This window comes from Xiphophorus hellerii, chromosome 20, assembly GCF_003331165.1.
Source record: "Xiphophorus hellerii strain 12219 chromosome 20, Xiphophorus_hellerii-4.1, whole genome shotgun sequence".
NCBI classification, from domain to species: Eukaryota; Metazoa; Chordata; class Actinopteri; order Cyprinodontiformes; family Poeciliidae; genus Xiphophorus; species Xiphophorus hellerii.
The window spans coordinates 23,680,387-23,706,665 of record NC_045691.1 but is presented as its reverse complement, the minus strand read 5'-3'; the positions used below and the strand labels follow the sequence as shown (position 1 = coordinate 23,706,665).

At 39.6% G+C, this 26,279-nt stretch overlaps 1 protein-coding gene across 4 annotated transcripts in view; it reads right to left on the bottom strand.

Moving 5' to 3' along the window:
• Positions 1-26,279, bottom strand: part of plxna1b (plexin A1b) — a 218,729-nt gene that overhangs the window by 18,992 nt on the left and 173,458 nt on the right. For 2 of the 4 annotated variants that reach the window (XM_032548434.1, XM_032548436.1), the window contains exons 14-22: positions 24,204-24,333; positions 23,939-24,075; positions 20,104-20,271; positions 15,797-15,890; positions 12,621-12,851; positions 9,230-9,373; positions 7,124-7,358; positions 2,604-2,752; positions 924-1,180 (exon numbers count right to left, since the gene is read on the bottom strand). In XM_032548434.1, coding sequence (XP_032404325.1) covers positions 924-1,180; positions 2,604-2,752; positions 7,124-7,358; positions 9,230-9,373; positions 12,621-12,851; positions 15,797-15,890; positions 20,104-20,271; positions 23,939-24,075; positions 24,204-24,333 — 1,545 coding nt within the window. The remainder of the gene's footprint in view (positions 1-923; positions 1,181-2,603; positions 2,753-7,123; positions 7,359-9,229; positions 9,374-12,620; positions 12,852-15,796; positions 15,891-20,103; positions 20,272-23,938; positions 24,076-24,203; positions 24,334-26,279) is intronic. The other 2 variants (XM_032548435.1, XM_032548437.1) reach the window with 1 other exon arrangement.

The window sequence follows — 26,279 nt, the reverse complement described above, 5'->3', positions numbered from 1 at the left end:
TATTCAATTTGGATTTCTTGTGATAGACTAAAACTAAAACATCATTAAAGAAGAAGGAAAAGGATGAATGCTTGCGTTTCTTAAGTTTAAGATTTGAAAAGTGTGGCATGCATTTGTATTTAGCCCACATGAGTGAATACTTGAACAACATTACAGCTGCAGTGTGTACGGTTTATGTCTCAGGCCTCTTTGAACATCTAAAGTCTGACAATATTGACAATTCTTTGTAAAAATAACTCGAGTTAAGGCTTGCCACAGATTCTCAGTTGTTTTGCTCTGAACTTTAACTGGACCATTCCAACGATTGAATATGTTTTGATCAAAATCTTTCCACTGTTGCTCCAGCTGAATCTTTAAGGTTGTTGTACTGCTGGAAGAGAAATCTTGATTTTAAGGTTTTTACAGTTTGCCTAGTCTATATTTAGCTCCAACAATGTTCCCATCAATTTTGACAGCTTCCTTGTTTTCAGCATCATGCTGCCATCGCTAACTTTTATCTTGGTGATTTTTGTGCTCAGGGAACTGCAGTGTTGGTTTGGCAATATTCACCATAAAGTTTAGTTTTGGCATCATCCTATCAGAGCCCCTTCTTACACAAGTACAAAGTGTCACTGCTATGCCTCGTGGCAAAATGCAAACAGGATTTCTAAAGTGTCCTTTGAACAGCTTGCTACTCTGTTATCAATTTAGTAATAAAGCAAATAGCTAAATATTTTTATTTAGCCAATTAGCGCCAACTTACACTAAAAAAAACTCTCCTAAAAGACCCTCTGAATGTGTGAAGAGTTGACTAAACAAAGATTTGAACCCACACACAGGCACAGTCCATAGAGCATTAACTTGAAGCTGCTCTGGAAGAACCGACATGTTTTGGTGCCGTTTTAACTGCTCTCCCACCCTCTGTTCATCCCTCCTTTTCTTACCGCCTGAGCAGCAGCTTCGGGTGGTTCTTGCTCTCCAGGTTTTTGTCGATAAGGTCAGACAGGAGCTGTTTGAGGACACCTGTGGCGTACTCCATCTCCCCCTGCAATGCTGTCATGATGAGAGAAGCCACGTTGCCTCTGTCTCGCATGGAGAAGGACCTCTGAGCTTCCAGCGTGCGGATGAATGTCAGCAAGAAGTGCTTTTTGGTCAGCAGCTGGCCAAACAACGTCAGGGCCTTCTCCACATTTGCTTGGACCTGGTGGAAAAGGGAAGACAGAAAGAGTGAAAATAGAGAAGAGTGGGGAGAATACGAGACATAAAAAGGCAATTGTTAGAATAAAAAAAGATGAAGGAGGTGTAACTGAAGCAGGTTTTTGGTGAGAAGAAGAGAAGTATGTGAAAAAAAAATGAAGGATATGAAACTAAGAAGGCGGGTGGGTAAAGGTGTGGAGTAATTGGAAAAGGTCACAGACAAAAATAGAAAAAGAACAACAAGAGTCGACTGAGAGAACAGAACTGATTGTGAAGCATAGTTGTGAAATGAGGTGCGTGTGAAAATTCGGGTACATCTACAAATAAATCTTCAATTTGTTCCTTTACACGCATGTATGTAAATATCTCCGGCACAAAGTGCCTTGCTCATTTTCCTCACAACCCTCTTTTTCTATACCATCAGGTGCAAGCCTCGCTTTGCCATTTTCTCTTCTATCTTAAAGCAATGGCCAGGCCTCCCCTTGTGAGAGCCACAAACACAGATTTGAAGAAAGAATGTGAACTTCATGCTGTAATAAGAAATTGATCTGCCTGCTAGCGCACCACTGTGGCCTGTGATTGCCTGGGCCATACAAATGAAAATCCAATGCTGTGTTACACTATCCCTTTGGAATACAGTTGATAGCACAAGCACATAGAGAACGTCTCCAAGGCCTGCTCCTGCAGCCATGACAGAGGAATACAACTCTGCATTTTCCAAAGGGTGTAAACATTTCGGGCTGGACGGTGATGCGGTTTGCAGTACTGTTGCAAGATTGCAGGAAGGTCATGGGTTCAAATTCCAACCAGGGTTTTTTTCTTGTACACACCTCACCTCAGATTTGTGCTAATTCTCAAAGCGGTCAATTAAAGAGGTCTAGCGTTATCTCAGGATATTAATACAATATTTCCGGACAGTTCCTATTAGCATCTGGTGCAATAAGTGTAAGTTATTATCATGACTCCCAGATAAAAATACATGTGCTTAAATCTCTACAGCCTCTATTTATGTTTAAGACTCTTATTATGAAGAAAGAAATGAAGCAGTTCCTGTGTTATCATGCATTTTGGGTACTGAACAGATAACAGTAACAGAGTTACAGACGAGATATAAACGATTTGCAAGCAGCTGGAGAACCATCAGTCATTGCCGTCGTTCACAACCTCTCTTTCTGACCACTGATTGTTCTGCTCAAAAACCAACCAGAGAGGAGAAAGGGACAAAGCCCAGACTGAGCTGGAAGCAAGAACTTTTTTTTAAGCGGAATTACATGTGAAGGCAATAGCCAGGCTAATCCACCTCTAATTTACTAATTCCAATTAACTATTTCAAAGTCACAAGGATATAAGTGACTGCTATATAAACTTGTTAAATAAGGCTTATTTTGTATGTGGGTGTGCATGAGTGCAGAGCGCTCTTTACTGACCCGTACCTCCATCTCCTTGAGCACAGGATGGTCCTCAATACCAGGAAAGAGGACCCTCATGGCATATGTTCGGTAGTCCAGGAAGGGGATTCCTGCACCATCCAGCTCCTGGGTCAGTTCATGGATGTCTGTCTGCAACTCTGCAAAGGCTGCGAAAATGGCAAGGAACATTGCTTAGACATGTCAAATGAGCTTATAAACCATCCTCAAGAAAAAAGTAATTGCACTTTGAAAGCTTTCATGTTTCAAAGACGAAAAAGCTCAAAATATGAGGCTAGTAGGAAGAAAAAGAGAAACTAAAAGGTGGAATAGAGGAAAGGCATTTGGATCTGGGAAGCTGGAGGGGAGTGCAGAGTGTTAGAACCCACACATTACATGCTGCCACCTCACAAACTCTTGTTACACACACACACATTTGTTCTGCTTTGGCCCACAGCTAAACACTCACCCTTGCGCCCAGATGATTTATGTGAAAGAATGTCAGTGTTTGTACACATTCTCAGCTCCCGGACAGCATGTGTTCTGACCCCATTCATTGAATTCGACTCCTTTTAATAGGGGAAAAAACTCTCAAACATATCCTAACTTTTGTTAAACTGTCTCAAATGTGTTTTATATAGAAAACTCCTTGAGGACAAAATATGGAACTCTGGCATTAGGACAACTGTGTGTCTGTGTGCTCTGTTGCCTCATCTGAAATACGGCACACACATCGATACGTAATCCAAACAAATAAACCAAAGCCCAGACTAACAGATGGCTCGTGTCACCCTGTCTTCCCTCCCCATCTCTCTTTCTCCCTCTCTCCTGCTATCAATGTGACATCTTTAAAGTCACCTTTCTACCTCTTAATCTTCCTTTCTTTCCTCCCTTCAGATTCCCCATGTACTCCACTTCTCTCTCTACTTTACACCCACGTCGCTTTCTGGTAAAATACCTGGTCTCTCATGCATGGCCCCTTGAACTTTTTCACATTTTGTCCCTTGACAAAAAACTTCAATATATATTTTTTGCTATTTTATATGACATACCAACACCGGGAAGAATATAATGGACAAGTGCACTAATGATTGGTTTGGTGGTGAAATCATTTTCAGGCACAGCGTTTTGCAAGGAGAGCATTTTCCTGAGAAGCTGCATTGAGGTTATAACTCAAGAGGAGCCTCAAAAATCCACAACTCAAATGGGAGAATTTGTCAACAAGAAAACTATTAGTTGTGCACTCCACCAATCTGGCCTTTATGGAGCAAGGCCAAATAGATTTGGTGTGGTTTTAGGGCCCACACAGCGGTGGATTCTTCCTTGTCGCAGGAGGCTATATCCATTCTGAAGCCAGCGTCTGATCCGATTAATGACAGACTGGCACTTTTACCTAAACCAATTAAGTTGATATCCTTTCTGAAAACATTTGCACTTTAATTTATTGCCCTTGTATATATAAGGATATACAAAGTTTTAAATCATTTCTTTGTTAGATTTTACTTTGCTTAAATCTGTAGTTTGAACTTTTAATGTATACTTCATGGTACCTATTTTGATGTTTCTGAAAACATGTTTATAGTACATTAAAAAAGCTAACTGTCAAAACAACACAACAATGCATCTAATGTATTGTGTTTACATATTTTGCATGCCAACAACTTTTCTTGATAGAGTTTTCGGTAACACTTTATTTGACGGGTTGTGAATAAGACTGTCATGACACTGTCATAAACATGACATAACACCTGTCATGAACATGAATAAGTCTTCATGAATATTTATGACTGTTGTCATAAAGTGTCATTCAGTAAATCATGACACTTTTAATACAAAGTTGACATTATTCAAAATGCTTTAATAACATAAAGCTACATAATTTTTAAAGTTTAATCAGTAATACTTTTATAATAAATTTATGTCAGATCATGATTTCTTGGTTAATGTCAAGTTGTCATAACTTTGAATGACGTCAAATTTGTATTAAAAGTGTCATGATTTACCGAATGACACTTTATGATAGCAGTCATAAATATTCATGAAGACTCCTTCATGTTGATGACAGGTGTTATGTCATGTTTATGACAGTGTCATGACAGTCTTATTCACAACCCGTCAAATAAAGTGTTACCGAGTTTTCTTTAAAGACAAAAGTACGAGTCGCAGGTGATCAGCATAGGCAGCTGATGCTAACGCCAGCATATTAATTTAATGAATTAAATTTGACTTATCTGAATAAGATTTGAAAAAAAGAAATGGAAATGTATTTTTTCCTTCAACTTCACAATTAACTATTTTGTGATGGTTCATCACTCAAAATCTCAGTGGTTGTAAAATAAGAAAAAAAAAGTTCTTCACTGTATTTGCCTCTTCTCATATCGTTTTTATCTCCAATTTAACCTCTTTCTTTATAAACACCTCTTCCATTCCACACATTTTTCATAACCTCCTCTGGGATTTTTTCCCCTTATCTGGCTCCCCGTTTCAATCTATCACTTTGTTCATGTTCATCTACCTTTCTTCTCGCAGACAATAGTGACAGCTGGGAAAAGATGGGGTCGGGGAATGTAGACTTACTGTTGGCACACCCCAGCCAATCGCAGCGTGACCCGCTGTGTGTGTGTATATGTGTGTGGGATTGCAGGTAGTTTCTAAAGGGCAGGAAATGAATACAAGACAGGGGGAGAGGTGTGAAGTGGCTACAAAGAAAAAACAAAAGTGTTGATGTCTTTATCTGAGGGTCTCTGCTTTAAAGGCCATCTAAAATCTCTGGGTATGAAACGCTGAAGCCTCACAACATCACAAGATAATTTTAATACAGCATTTTAAATTAAGCCTGATGTTTTTACTGTATTTAAAAACCAGCCTGGCTGATGAATGTAAAAGAAATATCACAATCTGCTACTTAAATCCCACACTAGCAACTTGTCTTGAGGCAGTTTATTCAGAGGTTGCAGGTGTGTTATGCATCAGCTCATGTAGCCTCGAGCTGCTTCAGCCCAAGCAAACACTTTTAATGCAGTGTGAGAAGCTCAATCTGATGTTTCAACTTCCTCCAGGCAGTTTTTCAAAATATACAGCAGTACTTTCCTGGTCCTATAAATATATTCTGTTGTCATATCATGTCTACGACTGTCTTGGTTACCGGTTTCTCTAGCCATTTATCAGACGGCATAGCACAGAAGAATATTTGATGTCTATGACTCAATTAAAGCTCCTTTGGAGTTAGAAACTCACCATTGCAATATTGTCGGCCTCTGCTGACTATGTCATTTTTATTACTGGAATCAGTTGATACCTGTACTGATCAAGACAAAGATCCAGACTCCATAATCTGATACTAAAATGTGATGCAGTTAACTTCTAAACCTGTTAGTTCTTTGGGTTGGACACATTTAATATTATTAATTCAGTGTATTCAAAATAAGGGTGAGATTAAAAAAAAAATGTATGTGAGCTTATGGAAATGAAATAAACAATGATTTTAAGACGTTTGAAACATCTTTATCAGGGATGCCAACAAATATCTCTGAATATCTGAGTACTTTACTCTGTATGTAAAGTTTTGTGATTTCTGAAACAGAAACAAGTTGGTATTTCATTTTGCTGAATACAGGAGGTAATTACAGAAAATAACAGGACCTATAAGAACACAAAAGTAATTCCATAAAAACAGAAATTTAGTAATGCGTCGCAATAAATCTGCTTGATTTTATTAAACTGCAATGGTGTTTTTCTGGATGTGTCTTTTTTTTATTCTGATAAGAACATCAGGACAGTTTCCTGAGTTAAACTTGAACAACTAGCTAAAAACCAGTGCAGACTAAACTGTACATTTATGATGCGAATTTATTCAAGTCTCTCAAAACAATGGAACAAATGGAGTTATTTCTTTTAGATATATTAGGATGATCATGTTATCAGTATTCTCCTTTTCCTTCACCCCATCTGCTTCACTCACTGCTCTGCCAGCAGCCCAGCATCAGCAGCCTCTCCCTGGATCCATGCTGCTTCTTGCCAAATGAATATATGCTAAAGCACTGGTGTGTAAGTTTCATTCAATCCCTCCCTGGGCTTCAGCTGTTGCCAAGCCACTCCTTCCCTATAACCCCTTACTTTCCCACCTCCATGCCCCGTCTCTTTCTATCCCTCTCTACCCTCCCAACACTTCTTGGTGTAGATGATAGTAAGGCCAGCCAGGCTGCTCCCTCATGGGGAGGAGAGACAACATCTGGTGGCTGGCTCAGATCAAAGTGCTCCTCTGGAAATGCACCAACACCCATGCAAACATACACACACACACACTGCTGCGACCGAACAGCAGGGGAGTGTTGGCATCGACTTGGAGAGCAAAGCAGGAGACCAAGGGAGAAAGAGCAGACAAACAACTTGATAGGACTGTTAATAGTATGTTGTGCAGCTTTGATGGAAAGTTCGAAGGATGGAACACAGTAGAGGAACAGCAGCATCAACAGTGTTTGTCGAGTTTGTTGAGAATTGAGTAAGTTGGCTTAGGGAAGCACCTCTTACCCACCACTCACCTTCTTTGCACTCCAGGGCGACCCTAGACTCTAGATTATCCATCTGCAGCTGCAATCGTTTCAGGGTGCGGTCGGCATCCCGGGACTTCCTCTTGTAAGCGATCAGAACCGCAATGATGACAAACAGAAGCAGGCCGCCACCTATCCCAATGCCAATGATGGCAGGCAGAGTGAGCAGACTGTCGGAGTAGATCTGCAGCGTCCCAGGTGAAGCCTCAAATCCTCCGACGCGGACCTGGCAACAACATTAAGGCAATGAAATTTTGGAAGTTCATGAAAGACTGAAAAAAGGGGGAGATAGAATAATAATAGTGTCCTGTATTCAGCGACATGAGAAACCTTTAAAAAAAAAAAGTTTTTTAAAATGCCATTGGCATTTTTATTGCTCTCTAACCTGCAACATTTAAGAACCTCACATGGACTCAGGATGAAAGCAACTTATTCAAAAGGCAACACCTGCACAAGGAATATAAATCCAACAAAATTAAAAATAAAGAGACACAAACCATATTTTTGCAAAACAAAAAATAACAAAGCACTAAGTTTCCTATACATTTTCAGGACCAAACTACAGACTCAAAACAACAAAATTCTCATCTATCTTTAAAGTAAAAAACACAAATGTTAACCGTGAATTTACTGTGGAAATATTTCTCAAGGTCACGCTTTAATTAGAAACCCTGTGAAAAATAGGTAGGAAGTCAGGATAGAAAGAACATATGCAGTGATGGAGTCAAGGGAAAAAATCAAGGTGAAATAAGGAGTAAAAAATAAAGGACATAAATAAATGAGTTATGAAGACAGAAGGAGGAGAAGAAAAAGAACAGGAAAGGAATGAAAAGGGAGGAAGAAAGGAAAGAACGAAAGGAATAAAGCAGCATTTAGAAAAAGAAGCAAAGGGAGACAGGAATAAGAAGGAAGAAAGGAGTCTTTTTCTTTCTTTCCTTTAAAATTCCGACAAAGATGGAAGGAATGGAAAAGGAAGGAAAAAAGTAAAAAGGGAAAAAAGAACAAAAAAATAAATTAAAGGAGGAAGGGAGAAAGGAAGGTCGTAGAGTAAAAAGGAAGTAAGGAAGTATGTATAGGTGGATACGGCACTGAGACAACAGAATCTGACACAAAGATAGTCCAGAAATTCAAATAATGTTGCATCCTGGAAAATACGTCTCTAGGAAAGTATTCCAGATTTATTTTATTTTTTCCAGGCAGGGAAACCTTTAAGCATCTAACATGAAAACAAAGCTGTGCCGGGTCAAGCTAAGAACAGATGTAAACTCCACTAAAATATTTTCATTTCTGCCAGAAGAGAAAATATCTGCACTCTACACATTTTGGACCATACCTTAAACAGCTGTAAACTGCAAACATAAAATGAAATAAATCCTGAGAAACACTCCCTCCAAAACATGTTCTTTTAACCCCCCACCCCCACTTCATACCCCCTTTTAACAGGCTTAGGTCTATGAAATAGGAAATGAAGGAGGGTAAAAATAGACACAAGACCTCTCATGCCCGCTAGCCATTTTTTGGTATCCACTGAATACCAACACTCTCCAAATGCCAGGGAGGATGCCAGCCAAACCAGACTGATCAAAAGCCTCTAAGACACAAATACAGTCACAAGCGCTGCCAACATTACAGGAGAGGGGATGTGTGTGTTCGTGCACTCGCAGCTATCTGAATAGGATAAAATGTAGAGTAATTGGAGGTATTTGGGTCGAATAGATGGGGGAGAAGAGAATGAGATGAATGAATGAAAAGGGAGGAAGTGGATTGACGCATCAGAGGGGGATGAATTGAGAAAACAGCATATTGAGCAGAGGATGTCAGATAAAAGTGACAAAAAGAAACGTGAATGCTCCATCAGTTAAACCAAACTCATAATAGTGGAATAGGAAATATCCGCTGCTAATCAGGAGGAAAATATAAGTCAGGATGGGATAAAGCTTGTTTTCCAGTTGCATATGTAAAATCTGCCTCCTCACTATACTTTGCTCAAATAAGGTCAAAATAAGAAAAAAGGAAAAACAAATCGATTTAAAAAGCTTACTTACTGTGACTTTAGTACAGTAAGGAAAACCAAATACATTTAAAATGTTTACTTACTGTGACTTTATGCTCTCCGGTCAGATTAGGTGATTCACACAGCAGCTGACTCTCAGACACGGTGAGGACGCAGGGCATTTCTCCGATCAGCACCGTGTAGTTTAGCTTAGAATTTCCTGGGGCTGCAGGAATTAGGTTGCGGCCCTGGAAACAGACACACAGGTAGCTCATCAGCTCAGAGAGTGGGGGTAACAGCAGTCATAAACAGATTCTCTGCCATTTTTAGCATGTTAAAATTAAGACATTTTGAGAGCTCTTAGGACTATATGAATTATTATAGTTCTGAGAATTTAAAAAAGCTGAATTTACTTTAAAAGTTGCCTTGAGTTTATCTGCGTTGTTGGGTTTAGATCTTCCAGGTTCGCTATGCGATTTACGTCAGATGAGCTTACTGAACAACCAACACTTACGTTGTAATCATAAAAGCAGGTATTTGTACTTTTTGACAATATGTGTTGGTGCCAAGTTCAGACTCTGGATGAAGTCATCACCTAGTGGATCCTTTCCAAACTCTTGAATGGACTTTTCTTCACGCTGATCTCAAGAGCAAGTTACATTTTGCTTCCACTAAACTTTTACTCTCAGATACAATGCTCTGTGAACAACCAATCTCTGCAGAAATACCTACGCCCTCTTGTGGAGGGTGTCAGAGATTGTAGTTTCCCAACTGACCATGGAGAGTACATGGTCACTGGAGCCAGAACATTTTCCTATTAAACATATTTCTTATGGGTTTTATGCAATATTCACCTTTTACAAGAGAGAGAAATTAGTGTTTCCATCAGCCATAAGCTATAATCACCTACATTAACAGAAATAAATGCTTTAACTACACTGCCTGGCCAAAAAAAAGTTGCCACCAAAAAATGGTCACACTCTCTAATATTTTGTTGGACCGCCTTTAGCTTTGATTACAGCCCGCATTCGCTGTGGCATTGTTTCAATAAGCTTCTGCAGTGTCACAAGATTTATTTCCATCCAGTGTCGCATTAATCTTTCACCAAGATCTTGTATTGATGATGGGAGAGTCTGACCACTGCGCAAAGCCTTCTCCAGCACATCCCAAAGATTCTCAATGGGGTTAAGGTCTGGACTCTGTGGTGGCCAATCCATGTGTGAAAAAGATGTCTCATGCTCCCTGAACCACTCTTTCACAATGTGAGCCCGATGAATCCTGGCATTGTCATCTTGGAATATGCCCGTTCCATTTGGGAAGACAAAATCCATTGATGGAATAACCTGGTCATTCAGTATATTCAGGTAGTCAGCTGACCTCATTCTTTGGGCACACAATGTTGCTGAACCTAGACCTGACCAACTGCAGCAACCCCAGATCATAGCACTGCCCCCACAGGCTTGTACAGTAGGCACTAGGCATGATGGGTGCATCACTTCACCTGCCTCTCTTCTTACCCTGATGCGCCCATCACTCTGGAACAGGGTAAATCTGGACTCATCAGACCACATGACCCTCTTCCATTCCTCCAGAGTCCAATCTTTATGCTCCCTAGCAAACTGAAGCCTTTTTTTCTGGTTAGCCTTACTGATTAGAGGTTTTCTTACGGCTACACAGCTGTTCAATCCCAACCCCTTGAGTTCCCTTCGCATTGTGCGTGTGGAAATGCTTTTGTGTTCACAATTAAACATACTCCTGAGTTCTGCTGTTGTTTTTCTTCGATTTGATTTGACCAAACGTTTAAGTAATCGCCGATCACGATCATTCAGGATTTTTTTCCGACCACATTTCTTCCTGGAAGACGATGGTTCCCCACCATCCTTCCAGTTTTTAATGATGTGTTGGACAGTTCTTAACCCAATTCTAGTAGTTTCTGCAATCTCCTTAGATGTTTTCTCTGCTTGATGCATGCCAATGATTTGACCCTTCTTAAACAGACTAACGTCTTTTCCACGACCACAGGATGTGTCTTTTGCCATGGTTGTTTAAGAAATGAGGAGTTACTCATTGCATCAGCTGGGGTTAAATAACTTGTTGCCAGCTGAAAGATAGTCGCCTATGCAGTACTTATCCAATAGGAGGCTTGTACCTATTTGCTTAGTTAAATCCAGGTGGCGACTTTTTTTTTGGCCAGGCAGTGTACATTACTACATATAATAATTATATGGGGAAGGGGAATCCAGTCAGGTATTGCACTTAAAGAACTGTTGGTGAAATTTACTTAATGCAGATTGCTTTCTTTCCACCTTAAGTCATTTTTTCTTCATATATACAATTGCTTTGTTTTGCAGAGAGAGAGAGAGAAATCATTTCCCTCCTTCCAAAAGACAAAAAAGAAAAAAACACAGAAGCTTTCCCAGAAAATATTTACTGGATTAAATTTTTGGTGCATTTCTGAAAATTCTTACCACAATCAAAATTTGTCACCATGGTATAATATTTAAAGATGTATAGGAGAGCGTTGCTAGTCTTCATTTCCTAAGCCCCTCCCTGATTTGAAGGAAAAAGAGGCTTTGGTTTCCCATGAAATTGTATGATAATTTCCCTCTCGCTCCTGAAAGGCTTTGAAGTTCAGGGGTGAGGAAGTGGGGGGGTGTCATTAGACAGAGTGGGTGGGTGGGACAAATGCACACAGTATACAAACGCACTCTGCGGTTCATAGTAAACACGGCTGTGAAGTCTCTCTTCAGATGTTCTTAGATAAAAATCTGAGCAGGTGCCGTAGCAACACATGGACCCACTTTAAAAACATGACTTGCTTTGCACCTGATTTGAAAGGAATGGTTTAAACATTTTTTTTTCCCTTAAAGGTCTTCAACACCCACTGGAGAAAAACAGGTGGAGAAATATCCTTCAAGATTGAGCCACATTTAAAAGTGAGCCGTGCTGAAAGACAGATGGCGAAAAGCAAATGATTTCAAACAATTATCAGCAGCTTATTAGCTCCATTGAAGAAATAGTAAAAAAAAAATTTCAGCCCATTTGCGAGATTAATTGTTAAACACTTGACAAGTACGCACATTACAGGAATCCTGCAATCTACTAATGCAGCCCTTCCTGTGCACCGACTTAGTGCTAACACTCAGCTAACCTTCTTTTGTCCTGAACTCCTGGTGTGTGGAGACATTTCTGCCTCAGCTTCAGAGAGCAACCTTCAATATAAAACAGCTTTCATGTAAAACCACAACAAACTCAGCCCATACATTCAGACTCCTCTCACACACTCCAGGTAAACAGTGAAAGCTGACATAAAACGGGAAAGATGAGGCATGAAGGAGAGAAAAAGCACACAGACACGTTGACTGGGAAGGGACACAGAGAGGAAAAATGGTGGAAAATATTAAACACATCATTTAGCAGAAGAATAAAAAAAAAAAAGAGTTTGGCAGAGAGAAGGTCGTAACAGATAAGTGCCATGAACACAAAGCAACTTACCTTGAGTATGAGTGGTGAGCTGGGCTTCAGCTCCATCTTGGGACCGAGACTTTCAAACTCTGGGTCTGGGTAGTAGCTGAAAGTCTCGTTTATCACCAGTACAGAGCGCACGCCATCCATGACGAATCCAATCTCATCAGGACTGGTGCCCATCTCAGAGAAGCTTTTGCCAGATTTGGCCACAGAGGGCGCCAGACAAACCATGACTGTGTTGTTGAGAACAGTGCAGTTCTAAAATACAGGGAGAAACAGCAATACAATAAAGATATGTCTTGAGCAGGCACTAGCCATTTCATGTCACCATTTCATTCTTTTTAAATTTTAGTTATTTGTAACATATTATGGATCACAGAGAATTACATTTTTCATTATGATTATTATTCTAACAATGGTAAGGAACAAATTTCAACAGTTTTAAATAATTCTGAACATTTAAATCTAAAAATCTTCTCTCAGTTAGATTGTATTATCTGTATGATAAATGAGACAGAGTTAAAAAATAGTGGATTTAGTTTAAAACCCTGGTCTACAAGGGTCTAGATGCAAAAAAAAAAAAAAAGCAATGAGATAATAATTTCGTACTGTTGAACGGGTGTGAATTTATTTTTAGCTTCTGTCAAAAAAACTTTAAGCCAAAATAACCAATGGGCTGGCAAAAGAATAGTGTTTAAATGTTTAAAATAAACAAAAGTGAGCATAATCTACATATGAATCAATATGAAAGCAAGAAGTCCCTTTTTTATTTTTATTCATATTCAGCTGTCTTGTCTGTTCCTATTCAGACTTAGCATATAATAATGCAACAAAAATCCAGACTTTTCAAGATAAAGTAGAAACCCTACTTCCTACTCTGAGGCAGTTTCACTGGAGCAGGGAATAAAAAGGTTAACTCAAGCATGAGCTCTCTTATAAGGGCTTAAACAGGGTTATGTGATGCAACTGATTAAATGTGTCTGTAACGACATAATGAGGAAAAGGCGGCCTAATAACATCAGTGCTGTAATCAGTGTTGATATCATCTGGATATATCCCATGGGTTTCGAAACTTAGAACAAATTAGCCCCTAATGACGGAGAGAAACTGAAGTGGTCAACTCATGGTTGCTAACGGCAACACAGGATAGCAGAAGTGACCTTGGATAGATTCTCCTCCATTGTTAAAGCGCCTTGAAAAAGTTTTCAAACCCGTTGAAAATGTTGACAGCTGTATCTAAATTCAAATTAAGTTACACACAGGTGGACTCTATGATCCAATTTTGATACTTCTGAAAGAAAATTGGATTTTATTTAAGGGTATCAAACTAAAGATATGAAAACGTCTGCCAGGCGCCACACATTGTATTACATGTGTCACAAAGTGAAACATCTGTTTGTACAAACACCTTGGACGAATGGTGCTTATAGGTCAATAAATAAACCTCTCTGCAGTTATGTAGGAGGGACAAAAGGAAAGTGTGGGATATTTTTATTTTTATTTTTTACTTTTAGCTCGAAGTGAGAGAGGGAAAAAAAGGTTAGTTGAGCCCCGTGGTGAAGGGTGAGGAGAGGGGGATTTGCAAGAGCAGCTTTATTGCTAGTTGACATTTCAAAGGTTAAACTGCTAAAAGAAAATTCAACATCAAAAACAAACAGAAAATGGGCAACTTGACCGACAGGTCAAGACTATGAGTGTGTGTATACTGAGTATGTATAATCTACCAGTTAGATTGTCCACAGAATGGGAGAGATGAAGGCTGAATCCCATTTCCTAGGGTTACCCACAGTCCTCCCCCTCCATGTTGGCACTTAATCAAGTTGGGGTTCAAATATTCCACTGAGGAATGTGACACTCTTTGAAGAAGCTGATAAAAATATCAGTTCAATTTCTTAACTAAAAAAAAAGTACATTAATTGTAAAGTAATGTTGAATACGGTAATTTTGTTGCTCACTGAGAATGAACTAAAGCTTTATAGAAAATTTGTTATATAGTTTACAAGACTTTTGCTCTGGTTACTGCATACTTTAAAGAGAAACTTACTTTTTTCCCCCTTTTTCATTCACATATTAATCAGAAGTGAAAATTATGCTCACTGACCAGTTTATTAAGTACACCTGTTAACTGCTCAATGACATGGCAGAAGTACATTTAGGCATCTAGACATGGTGACTTGCAGAAGTTCACACCAAGCATCAAAACAGAGAGAAAAAAAAGACTAAAGGATTTGGAATGGCTGTCTATAGTATAAAACAAACATCTGATATCTTGTGGAAAAATAATGGTATCCAGAATCTAGATAATAACTCGAATACACTTGTTACATTCAAGATATGTGGAAAATTGTGTCAGAGCCACATCAAGTCCAACCTTGAACTGACAGGCTACAACAGCAGAGGACCGCATCAAATGAAACTCCTGTCAGCCAAGAACAGGAAACTGAGGCTAGAATTTACCTTATCAACATTAAAAGTTCAAACACTAGAATGAAGATGTCTGAGAAGACTTGATTTCAGCAGCAATGTTGAAATAAGGGGGCTCAGAAGTTGCCATAGACAACATGAAAGCATGGATTTATCATTCTTTGTTTAAAATGTTCATGCTGCTGGCGGTGCTTGTATAATCCAATGGGGGAGGAGGAGACTTTAGGGTCCAACTGAGAAATGTTTAACCATCACACCCCACATACTGCTGCGAACATGTCCAACCACTATGACCACATGTTAGTAGGTGTTGCACCATGTCATACAGCTCAAACCAACTCAAACTGGATTCTTGAACAAAGCATTGAGTTCACTGCACTCCAATGGCCTCAAGTCAGGAAATCTCAAACCAGGACAGCAACTTTGAGATGTGTTGAATGAGGACATTAACATGAACCCAGTTCAACAAAGTGCACTTAAGATAGCTGATAATATTAAACCACATGCATATGTATGTTAAAACATGACAGTCTACTTTTTATTTTCATGTTGGAATAATTTAAATTCAGATACATGTTTTTTTTTTAAAGTTGAACCAAACATGTTAAAGCCATCACAACTGATATAAAGACTGTTATTGTGCCATTAAAAATATGTGTAATATGTGTAATTTTTCCTCTAACTTACCAAATCCAATCAGTGGCTGTTTTGTGCCGTCAATAATATTCATAATAATAATAAAGAAAATAAAAAGTGCAGGTGCAGACTCTGAAACTCACATTTTCTGACTGTCCCGCTCCGTACTTGGCTCTCATTTTGGGCTCTTTGATGGTGGCCAAGTTGGTTCCAGTTATGGTCAGCATTGTGCCTCCACTATAAGAAATACATGTAGAGAAAAAAAACCAAACAGCTTATTAAAAGCAAAAAAAAAAAATCTAAATGACAATTATGCAACAGAAAAGAAAAGCACGATTTTTATAAGCTCTTATGCTTCCCACTGTGTTTTCCTGCTGCTTTTATGCAGAGATAAAAGTGACTAAATCTGTTCTCTGTGGGATTCAGCAGGACCCTTCAGATGGCAATTCACCAATAATGTGCAGCCTTTCACCTGCTTATTCATGAAAACCATTTTTGCTGTAATGAGTGTGATGCTACAACCGTCATCTGAATGTTAAAAGCTTGTTTAAACCCAAATGTAGGCAGGGGTGAAAACGAGGTGAATATGTAGTTATTTCAGACCGCAGAAGCCTCTGGCCTCTTTTCACTACATCTCAGCAGTCAGAGGACATACAACCAGTGTAATATCGCTGCATTCTGGTATTTTTAATAGGAAATGTACATAAGCACAGGTGTCAAGACACACAGTTTTGACCTTTATGGGAATATATGATGATGACCGGCGGGGACATGGGATAATGTGGGCGAGACGCCCGTATCTCCACACGGCCTCGTCGACAGCCTCTGCTGGCCCATGAGGGTGAACTTTATCTGACGCGAGGCTTCCTGACAGATTCTGTTTAGGTTAGCTCACAACTTATGCAAGTCCAGAGCTAATGCAAGTCACCCCCAGCATAAAAATGATGCACTGGCTGAAGATCCTTTGGCTCAAACAATTCCCGAACAAGGCAAAGTACTGTCGTAAAAAAAAAAAAAGATGTTCTGTATCTAATACTGTGTGAAAGAAGGTTTTTGACCCTTACACTAATCATGTTCGTCTGTTCTCAGCAGCGCCACATAAAGACCCTTAAGCCATATAGCTTAGCATTATAAAATAAAGACATACAACAAGCCTATTCTCAATTTCCGAGTTGGCTATGTTGAGTTTGTGCCAAACAAAGCTGTTATTAGGGGGGAGGAGATTTAAATTGCACAGCTTTTAGTAAAATTGGCCTTGAAATGGACTGAGACCAAGCAGGACGGGAACGTCACCTGAGCCAAGAAAAAGCTGAGAGGCTTCCAGGAGGCCACACGGTGTGGTTTCTGGGGTGGAAAGGGAACACATAAGATCGCTTCACATGTGGTTATATGTTTTGTTGGTGGAAGAATAGAAACCACAGCTGTAGAACAGCAAGGTAGACACACATGTATCAATATAACAAAACTCTGACAGGCAACACATGTCAAAATTCTATACTTCCCTTTAAAGTTTATATTTCACTAAGAATCGATGACAGATTTTTCAAAAGGGGCTTTCAAACATCTGGAAAATACCTGCATCAAATGCCAGATGCTTCCAGAATGTGCAGGAGGCCTGTAGGCATTACTTTAAAGTTGTAATAGGACTGTTAAACAAAATCAAGTTCCTCTGCCTTCTCTCTTTGGTTCCACAGCCAACTGCAGAAATACATCAAAGTCAGGTGGAGAGCTTAGCAGTGTTAATCACTCTGGTGTACCCGCTGCTCACAGCCTTCCCCTTGATCTCTGCTCCACTGCAGCTCCTCCCCCACACTGAAACTTGTCATGAATGCACAGGCCACCAATGAAGGTAGATAAACAATTTTCCAGTAAGGTTGTTGTAACCAGCAATCTTAAGCTTGTATGCGCTGTGCGGAGGAGGGTTTTAGCACATGATTGACAGCCCCAAGTCCCTCCTCCTGGCTCTGATTGGTTATTTCTGACCTCTATTTAGTGTTTCTGCAGATGGCAAAAGGAGCACCGGGAGAAGATTTTTTTTCCCACAGATTATATGACTCACTGTAAAGACATAGTGACAGTTTTAACAGATATGTGAGTAACATGCTTGTATAAATGTTACAAACCGCACCTTTATGCAATTTTTAGTAAGACACCATTATGATGTGTAATGACTACAGAGCCATGTATCAGTGCTTTCAGTTGAAGGATGCTTCTTCCTGAAGAAAAAAAGCCAGTGCATCTCCCCAGGAATACACAGTGGCCAAAAGGAGAAACTGTGACAAAAACAGCATTCTGAAAAAAAAAGCCTGATTGGTCAGGTGAACCATGTACCTCCTTCTCCTGGGTGCACAAAGTAAAAGAAAAAAAACCCAACAAACTCAAATCAAGCACTGAGGTCATTTCCCTCAAGGTTGTAGCTTTTGCTTTATTCTTCTTTCTAACTCTCAATCCTCAGTTCCCTCCTTTTAAGATTCCTCATCCTTTCACACCCATTTCTTGTGATGTGAGAGTTTGTTTCCCTGCAGAGTTTTTAAACGCTTTTATTTTCACCTCAGCCCCCTGTGTCAACGCAGACGATGAGTGCTACACTTGACACAATGTTTGGAGTGAGAAAAATGGGACTTGGTACAGCAGTCAGGGTTGAGATAAATACTAAAGTGCCTTGCAAAAGGATTGGAATTAATTGAATTTGTCCACATTTTACACAGACTTAAAGTTACTTAAAAAACAAACAACAACAAAAAAAAACTGTGGCATGCCTTTGCATTCGGAGATTTGTTAGAGACCCAGGAACACATCAGACAGGTCAGCTATGGATACATTTAGAGCATGGTTAGTTGATAAAACAAAACACCAAGCTTTGAACACCTCACAGCACACCGTTTAATCCAACACCTGAAAATGGAAGAAGCATAGCACAACTGCAAACCTACTAAGACATTGAAAATGACAAGACGAGCAAGGACAGCATTAACCAGAGAAGCAGCCAAGAGGCCTATGGTAACTCTGGAGGTGCTGCAGAGATCCACAGCTCAGGTGTGACAATATGTTGACAAGAGGATAGCCCTTTTAAAGAAAAAACACTTCATAAGAAAGTCTCATTTGCGTTTTGCCACAAGCCACCTAAATTACAAAGTAAATGCATAAAAAATGAGCTCTGGTCAGATGAAAACAAAAATGAATCTCTTTAGCTTACATACCAAATAATTTACATAGCAGAAAACTAACATTGCATATCACACTAACACACACCATACAAATGGTAAACCATACTAGACATCATGTGCCTGGATGCTTTTCCTCTGTAGAGAGTAATGCACATTTGATGGAAAGATTTTGAAACTCACATATCCCTTTCCCTCAAAGTTACAATTCTTCACTACTTCCCGATGGTTTGTCTATTATATAAAATACCAATAAAATAAATTGAAGTTTTTTTAATACAACTAAATAAAATGGGAAAACTTCTAGATACATGAACTATTTTGAACGGCACCAAATCTGGACTTTATTCAACAAGATACCAATTAGTTTCTCTCCGAAACTAACATAAACATTTCTATCTTTTGCTTAGCATCTCTGAATACTTACTTCTGCAATTGCAATATTTTGAAAGTCTAAAAGGAATTAAAGAAAATGCAGAACTTCCTGGAACTACATAGCACTTTAAAAATAACTAGAGAGTTGAAAGTGTGTTGGTGTCCCTTCAGAACCGAACAGCAGAGGAGTTTCTAGGTCATGCTGGAGAGCCCATTAGGATGTGAAAGCTTCCAGCTTTGGTTTTCTTCCCCTCTCCATGGCAGCTTGAGTTTGCAAAGGAAATCTTCCTGTGGCTATGCAGGCTGATTTCAATAAGTCAAGAAATATTTACAGATACATCTCTGTTTCAGCTCATCAGTGCACTGCTTCAGGAGCCTCTTTTTACCCCTGTTCTGCTCTCAAAGGTTTACTTTTGAAACATAAACAGAATAAATAACATACTTTAAGAAAGAGAAATGACGGTGACGATGGAGAGGGAAACTTTGCTTTTCTTTGAGAACCAGACAGGGAATGTGCAGGCAAAATAAAACATTCATCACGCTTCACGGAGAGTTCGTGTTTGAGTTAGGATGGCTGCGCTCCTTTAAAAGAAGAGTTTGAACCGGAGGTCTAACCACCTCAAAGGATTAATAATGTATTGAGGCTTTTGTGTGTGTTCTGCAGACGGACACCACATCAAGAGGAATCGGAGATGAAAACACTGTACAGATGTGAATTATAGATAACAAAATATCAAATATCATGCAAATTTATTCAACATCAGCCATATGGAAACTGGAGAGGGTCATTTGAATCGCAGCATTTACTAACGACAATCAAACCTGTTTTAAATTTCCTCTAAACTGTGGCAATCATTTCATAAGGTTGAATTTCCAGGAGAATTGCGGAAAGGCTGCGGCGGCTGCCGTACCTGGCGATACTCCAGTCAGGCTCAATCTTGAGGATGGTGGGATCGTCCGTGTAGTTGAACTTGACCTCTGGGTTCCTCAGCTCTGCAGAGTTGATGTCCACCATGACCGGAGTGGGGGTCGGGGACTGCCCCGCCGGCGTCACACACACAATCTCCTTGCTGCTCCGCCTGGATGAGAAGAAGTAGGACAGGATGGAGAGACGAGATGAAGGTTCAACTTTTTGCTCCAAGAACTCAGACTGGAAAGAAATAACGTATCTTTAAAATAGCTCATAAATTATTTATGAAACACAAAAAAATAGCCGAGTTGCACGTACAACTTCTTGCTGGGAATTACTGATCCACAAGGTAAATATCTTTGACTGAGAGCTAAAACCACAATGTGGTGAAGTTCTTAGTTGTCTCTCCCTCCTGTGCTTCGTCTGGCTAACAGATCAGAAAAAGCTGATGTAGTTGGTCGTCTCCTAGAGTGATGTAACCCTCTCCCTGATGGACACAACCAGCTACAGCCAGCTGAGAAACTTCATGCAACGACTTTGTAACAGTAAGTTTGGGCATCATTGGGAAAGGCTTTATGAGAGCTTTAATATATCCTTCTAGAATAAAATTCTGCACATCTTTACTGTGAGAGCATTTTAACACTTTCACACATTTTACCAAATCACAACCATAAGCTCCACTTCACTTTATGAGAATTCTTTGGCTATAGACCAACAAAGGAGTTAACAGTATTACAGAGGAAAGAAAATGACACACGGCTTATTTATTAAAAAGGTACAGCGTCTAAATTAATCAGACCCATTTCACTAAAACTTAATAAAATCCAGCGTAATCCAGTTCTGGTAGTTCAGACCAAAGCATATTCATATGTTACAACGACTCAGACAAAAACTACGTCTTACGCCAAATGAGAATCTGTAATAAAACTTGAAAATATCTCCCCATCTAGTCTAATAGAGCCTGAGTTGTTTTGCAATGAAGAATATGCACATTTTTCAGTTTGTATATGTGCAAAGCTAGTAGAGGCACAGCTGAAACGTACTGCCACTGTGATTGAGGTGAAAAGTAGCCCTAATATTTATTGAATCAGAATGCTGAATGAATGCTGCGCAATTTTCATTTTTGCTTCTGAAATTTAGAAAATCATGTCGAATCATCCTTTTCATTCTGCAAATGTGAAATTATCATAATTATGCACTATTTGGTCAAATAAAACTCACTTAAGTTTATGATAGTAACAAGACAAAATATGGAAAAGTTGCGTGAACGCATTTGTGTATAAGTAGGGTATGAATGCTTTTGTAAGGCCCTGTAAGTGACTCAATAATCTTTTTAAGTCCTTCAGTTTTCCTGCAGATGCTTGTACAATGTTCTGGAGCAATCTGATCACGAAGGGAGCAAGCCGATCTATACACAACTCTTCCTTCAAGATCCGCTGTGAAAGTAAAATGAAGATGGAAGATGGAGGAGAAGAGGTGTGAAAACAATTTCCTGGAGCCCGTTCTTGGCAACTTGCAGTTTTCGAGGGCGAGATTTGGGCAACTGACCAAAAATCTGGGTTATCGGGCGGCTTTGTTGAACATGTTGCTGCTGCCTCCCGGGGGAGGGACCAGTTCCAACAACGACGACGTCCTCAGACCGAGAGGAGACAGAGCAGGGGATGAAATTGAAGGACAATTAAAAAAAAAAAGAAGAAAGACGAAGAAGACGAAATGGAAAAGATTTTCCACATTCCTCTGGTGCTGTGTTTCCATGACAACCACTTTCACAACATCGTCGAAGTCGAGTGCGCCTGTGGTGCAGCGAACGTATTTTTTGACAAGGTTGCTGCCACACAAAAGAAGCCAAGAGAGGATATGGGAAGAAAAAAGGAGGAGGAAAGAAAACGGGGGTTGCACGGGGAGATAAGAGGATGAGTGACTCGGGGTAAATAGGCTTTGATTAAAGCAAAGGCCCCACTGAATACAAAGACGCATTAAAAAGATAGACTCAACCAGGTCATTACTTTGGCCATAAAGGTTATTGCTGCTCAGTGAATGAAAGGCCAAGACTATTATATTCACCTTTCTGGTGATGTGCTACAGAGCTTTAAATTGGCTTCCACTTTTTCTTTTGATGTGCTTAAAAAATCTTGAAGGATCCAAGCTCATTAATTCAACCCGTCACTTGTTGCATCAGAGAAGGAAGCAACTTTCAAAACACATGTGAAAAAGAACTGGCTCTAAAAATAGACAGTAGGAATAATTTTCTGAGTGATTAAAAGTTTTTTTCAAATGTATAACTACATTCTCTTACCGGTATGCCAAATAATAAAAAAGAAATTGTGAAAAGAAATTGTGAAATATGGGTCACACATAACTGAATTTACATCTTGTTGTGTAACCCTGGCACATCTTAGCCAAGCACAAAAATATAAATATGAAACTAAAGCAGTCAACTAAATAATCAAAACAACTATTTCTAAAATATATATACGTATATGTAAGGACTAGGGTTCAGCACAAGTTACATTTGTTACTGCAATCATTCGCAACCACATCATTCCTTTAAAATTATAGTCATATTTCTGACAAAACGAGGGTTTCGCACTTGAGCCTTTCACAACATAGCTGAACAGTGATATCAGTTTCCTCTGAAAACGCTGCACTATCATTCTCAAAATTGCTGTGAATTACAGTCCTGCAGGTCATCATCTTAGGCGCTGCATTCCTCAGACCTGCCGCAAATCACAAACAGTAACCAGAAACTGCTAATACATAATTATGGCACACTTCAAATAAAGGGAGAGAATGGAAGCTGGACTGAATCTAACCAATAGAGATGAAGCAAACACTTTAGTTATTGGCTATGAAGAAACATGAAAAAAACCCCAAAAAACTAGAGATTGCTGATCAGAATTTTGTGGTCACTATCTGACAGCAGTTTTTATTTATTTTTTGGTAAAACGATTGATTTGCAGGTATCAATCTCAGCCAATTTTGATTTCTCTGTATGAGCTATAAGAAATGATTAACCCTTTGAATTAGTAGTAGAGGTGACCTCACAATGTATGTGTGAGCATGTCATATGAGCTATTAGAGCAGTTAGTGCAGCTAAGAGATACAATTATTAAAACAGCAGTGTGCGTGTGTATTCCTGAGAAAATGCAAGTCTTTTAATTAAGATTTCCAAAAGACCGTCAGCATTTCCAAATCCATCATGTGTGATGACAGAGAGGGATAGAAAGCTTGAAAAGAAAAGAAACAACAACTTTGCTATTCTACGTTCGAAATTTCTGTTGTCTACTTAAGATTTTGCTCTCACTGGGAGCCAGAATGAACAGCAGACACATTGTAGTCAAATACATTTAAATTTTAAAAATAGGTTCTTACAACTTTGTGGTTTCTCAGATGTCATTTTAAACACTTTGCTGATACTAATAAATAGATAAATTACTGTTGGCATGAACTGCTAATGCCTAGAGACGGTTCCCTATTTGGATTATTGAAATTTCAACCAGAAGGGTCGTTGGTCAGGGCAAGTAAAGCTGAGACATGGTAAATTCAGCTTGCATCTCTAACTCCAACCAAAGCAATTTGAAAACACCGAAACCTGTTTCAGCAGTAACTTTAGCTACTTTTGATTTCAAAATCTTGCAACAGTCAAGATATGTGTACAACACTGTTGATAAAAAAAAGAGGTTTAATTGATAGACTACATTCCCTTTAGAAATGCAACAATATTACGTCAACTAAAAGTAAAGCATCTCCAAATGTGTGATGTGAAACAAACAACAATTGGCAACAGTTCAAAAACAAAATCTCAACAAATGCATTTTAAATATAATTATTTTTACCTTTCAAAGGTGCATTGGTGAAGGCCGATCCTCACAATTACAGCGCTGCCTGCATTAAGATGGCTGCCTTCGATGGTGATCCTTGTTCCACCAGACAGAGGACCGGCGGAGGGGTGGACACGGGAAAAATATGGAGACTAATGAAGAGGACGGAGGGTAGACAGGTCAGGAATAACTCTGTGCTTTTAACATGGCTGTCAAATGCAGTTACAAAATCAGAGTAGAAACTGTTGTCATAGGTGTATTTTAAATTAGAAACACTTGCCACAAAGGTGAAGGCCTTTGATGAAACAGTTTTGTAGTCGGGGTTGATGCAGGGTTGTTCCCCCACGCAGACCTCCACCTGAGCCTCCTGCACTCTGTAACCCGTTGCATCAAGCAGTCGGCACACTATCCTAGAAGAGACGGAAAACACAGCGGCGTTAAAGTGGTTTCTTAAAGGCTGCAATTTTGTTTGTGGAGAGTCGGTGGAAGTGAAATGCAGAGATATGTGTAAAATTAGTATTCATAAACTTAAAGAACAGCAGTGTATGTTGTTGTTAGTCCATTTTGATAAGAACATTTGCAACCATAACGAATATAAAAAAGTGAATAAATGACTTATCACTTTTAAATAGCACTCTTAGAGGCCTGTAAAGAAATGCAAGAGGGGCAGAGGAGGTTCTCTAACATAATTCAGATTAATCACATTATTTATTGTCACATAAAAGTGTCTTTCCTACTTAGGGTTACCTATTTCACAGCAGCATGTTACGGGGCTTAACATATAAGGAGCGAAGGACAGCAGCGAAAGGTGAAAGGTTTCCATGACGGAAACTGCTTTAGTTCACACCCCGCTTTACAAAAACTTACAACAAAAAAAGATGTTGGGGAAGAAAGATACAAAGAGACGCTCAAGCGAACTTCATGATGTTCTGAACAGAAAAACTGTGTTTTTCCTAATCCGTCGATGTGAGTCTAAAATCTGTCTGTCCTGTAGCTACAGTGTGTCCTTCATAAAACAACAAATGTTCAGAAAAAAAAATAAAAAAATCTCATCTGAAATGGAAGAGATTTCTCTGCTCCTGTGTACACTAAGCCTGCATTAGCTCATACTGTAGAACCGTAAGCAGAGCACATGGCCCTGGGCGCTGGCTGGCCAAATGAAAATCCACTGGAGAAATTATCGAGCGACGAGAAGAGTGGTGGTGCAGCCTGCAGGGACACACACACACACGCACGCATGCACACCCCATACGCACAAACACACAAACTTCATGTTTCAGCCACTGGAGACACAGTTGACTGTTAATTAGCCAGAGCGAACGAATGAGACAGAGAGAAAGGGCGAGAGTGCAGACCAGAGAGAGAGGAAGAGAGAGCTCAGAAAAGAAGGAGAAAGAACATTAAAGAGAGAGAGGCTGATTAATTGAACGTGCTCATATCTTACACATCTCCTCAGCTTCCTCACCCTGGGATAAGTTGTTAACTCTGCTGCTTCCTTCCTTCCCTGCAGGTGGCCATAGCAACCACAGCGCGGCGGCGACAATGAATTTCACATTCCGATACCGCGCGCATCAATTGTTTTTACTTTCCCTTTCATTTATTCCCAGGTCTCCTGGTATGACAGGGGGCCGCGATTAAAATGCTGGACATCTCTCAGTTAGAAATGCGGCTTCAGCTGCAACAGAAGACGGCTGGCTACACCAACCTGGCACTTAAGTACTTAAAAGGTACCTCATTTAAATTATTACATTGAAATGTAAAATAGTAGAGAGTGAAAAATATCATATTGTGACACATTACTATTAATAAACCAATAGCTTTTTTCCCCACTACAGGCTTTTCCCAAAGTGAAGTCAATTCCTTCAATTCAATCAAAGAAACAGAGACCAGGTGAAAGGTGGATAACAAGTGCCGGTAGAACAAAAGGGATGAAGAGCGGTAGTGAGAACAATGTGTTCACATTTTTACCAAGCTGTCAGAGGACCTAATCCGCCCCTCTTTTTCAAGACGCTGACCTTTGACCTGTGCTGTCAGTCCTAAACACTCCTCTCCAGATCTGATGGGGTTACAGGAACATCGAGTGAAATCAGGCCACTAATGGCTCCATATGGCTAACATCACTTATAATTAGGATGACAGCCTAACTGCCTACCACGCCCTCCTCGTCTTTAGTGTAGCGCTGTAACAGATTTGCAGCATCACAGAGCTGAAAAGGTTAAACTACAAATGTACCCAGTAATCAGCTGGTGACTGAAATTGGATCATTTTATGCTTTGTGAACCCTAATTGGTAAAAAAAAATCTTCTATTTTAAGATCAGTAGAGACATTAGACCTAACCGCTAGCTCATCACTCTG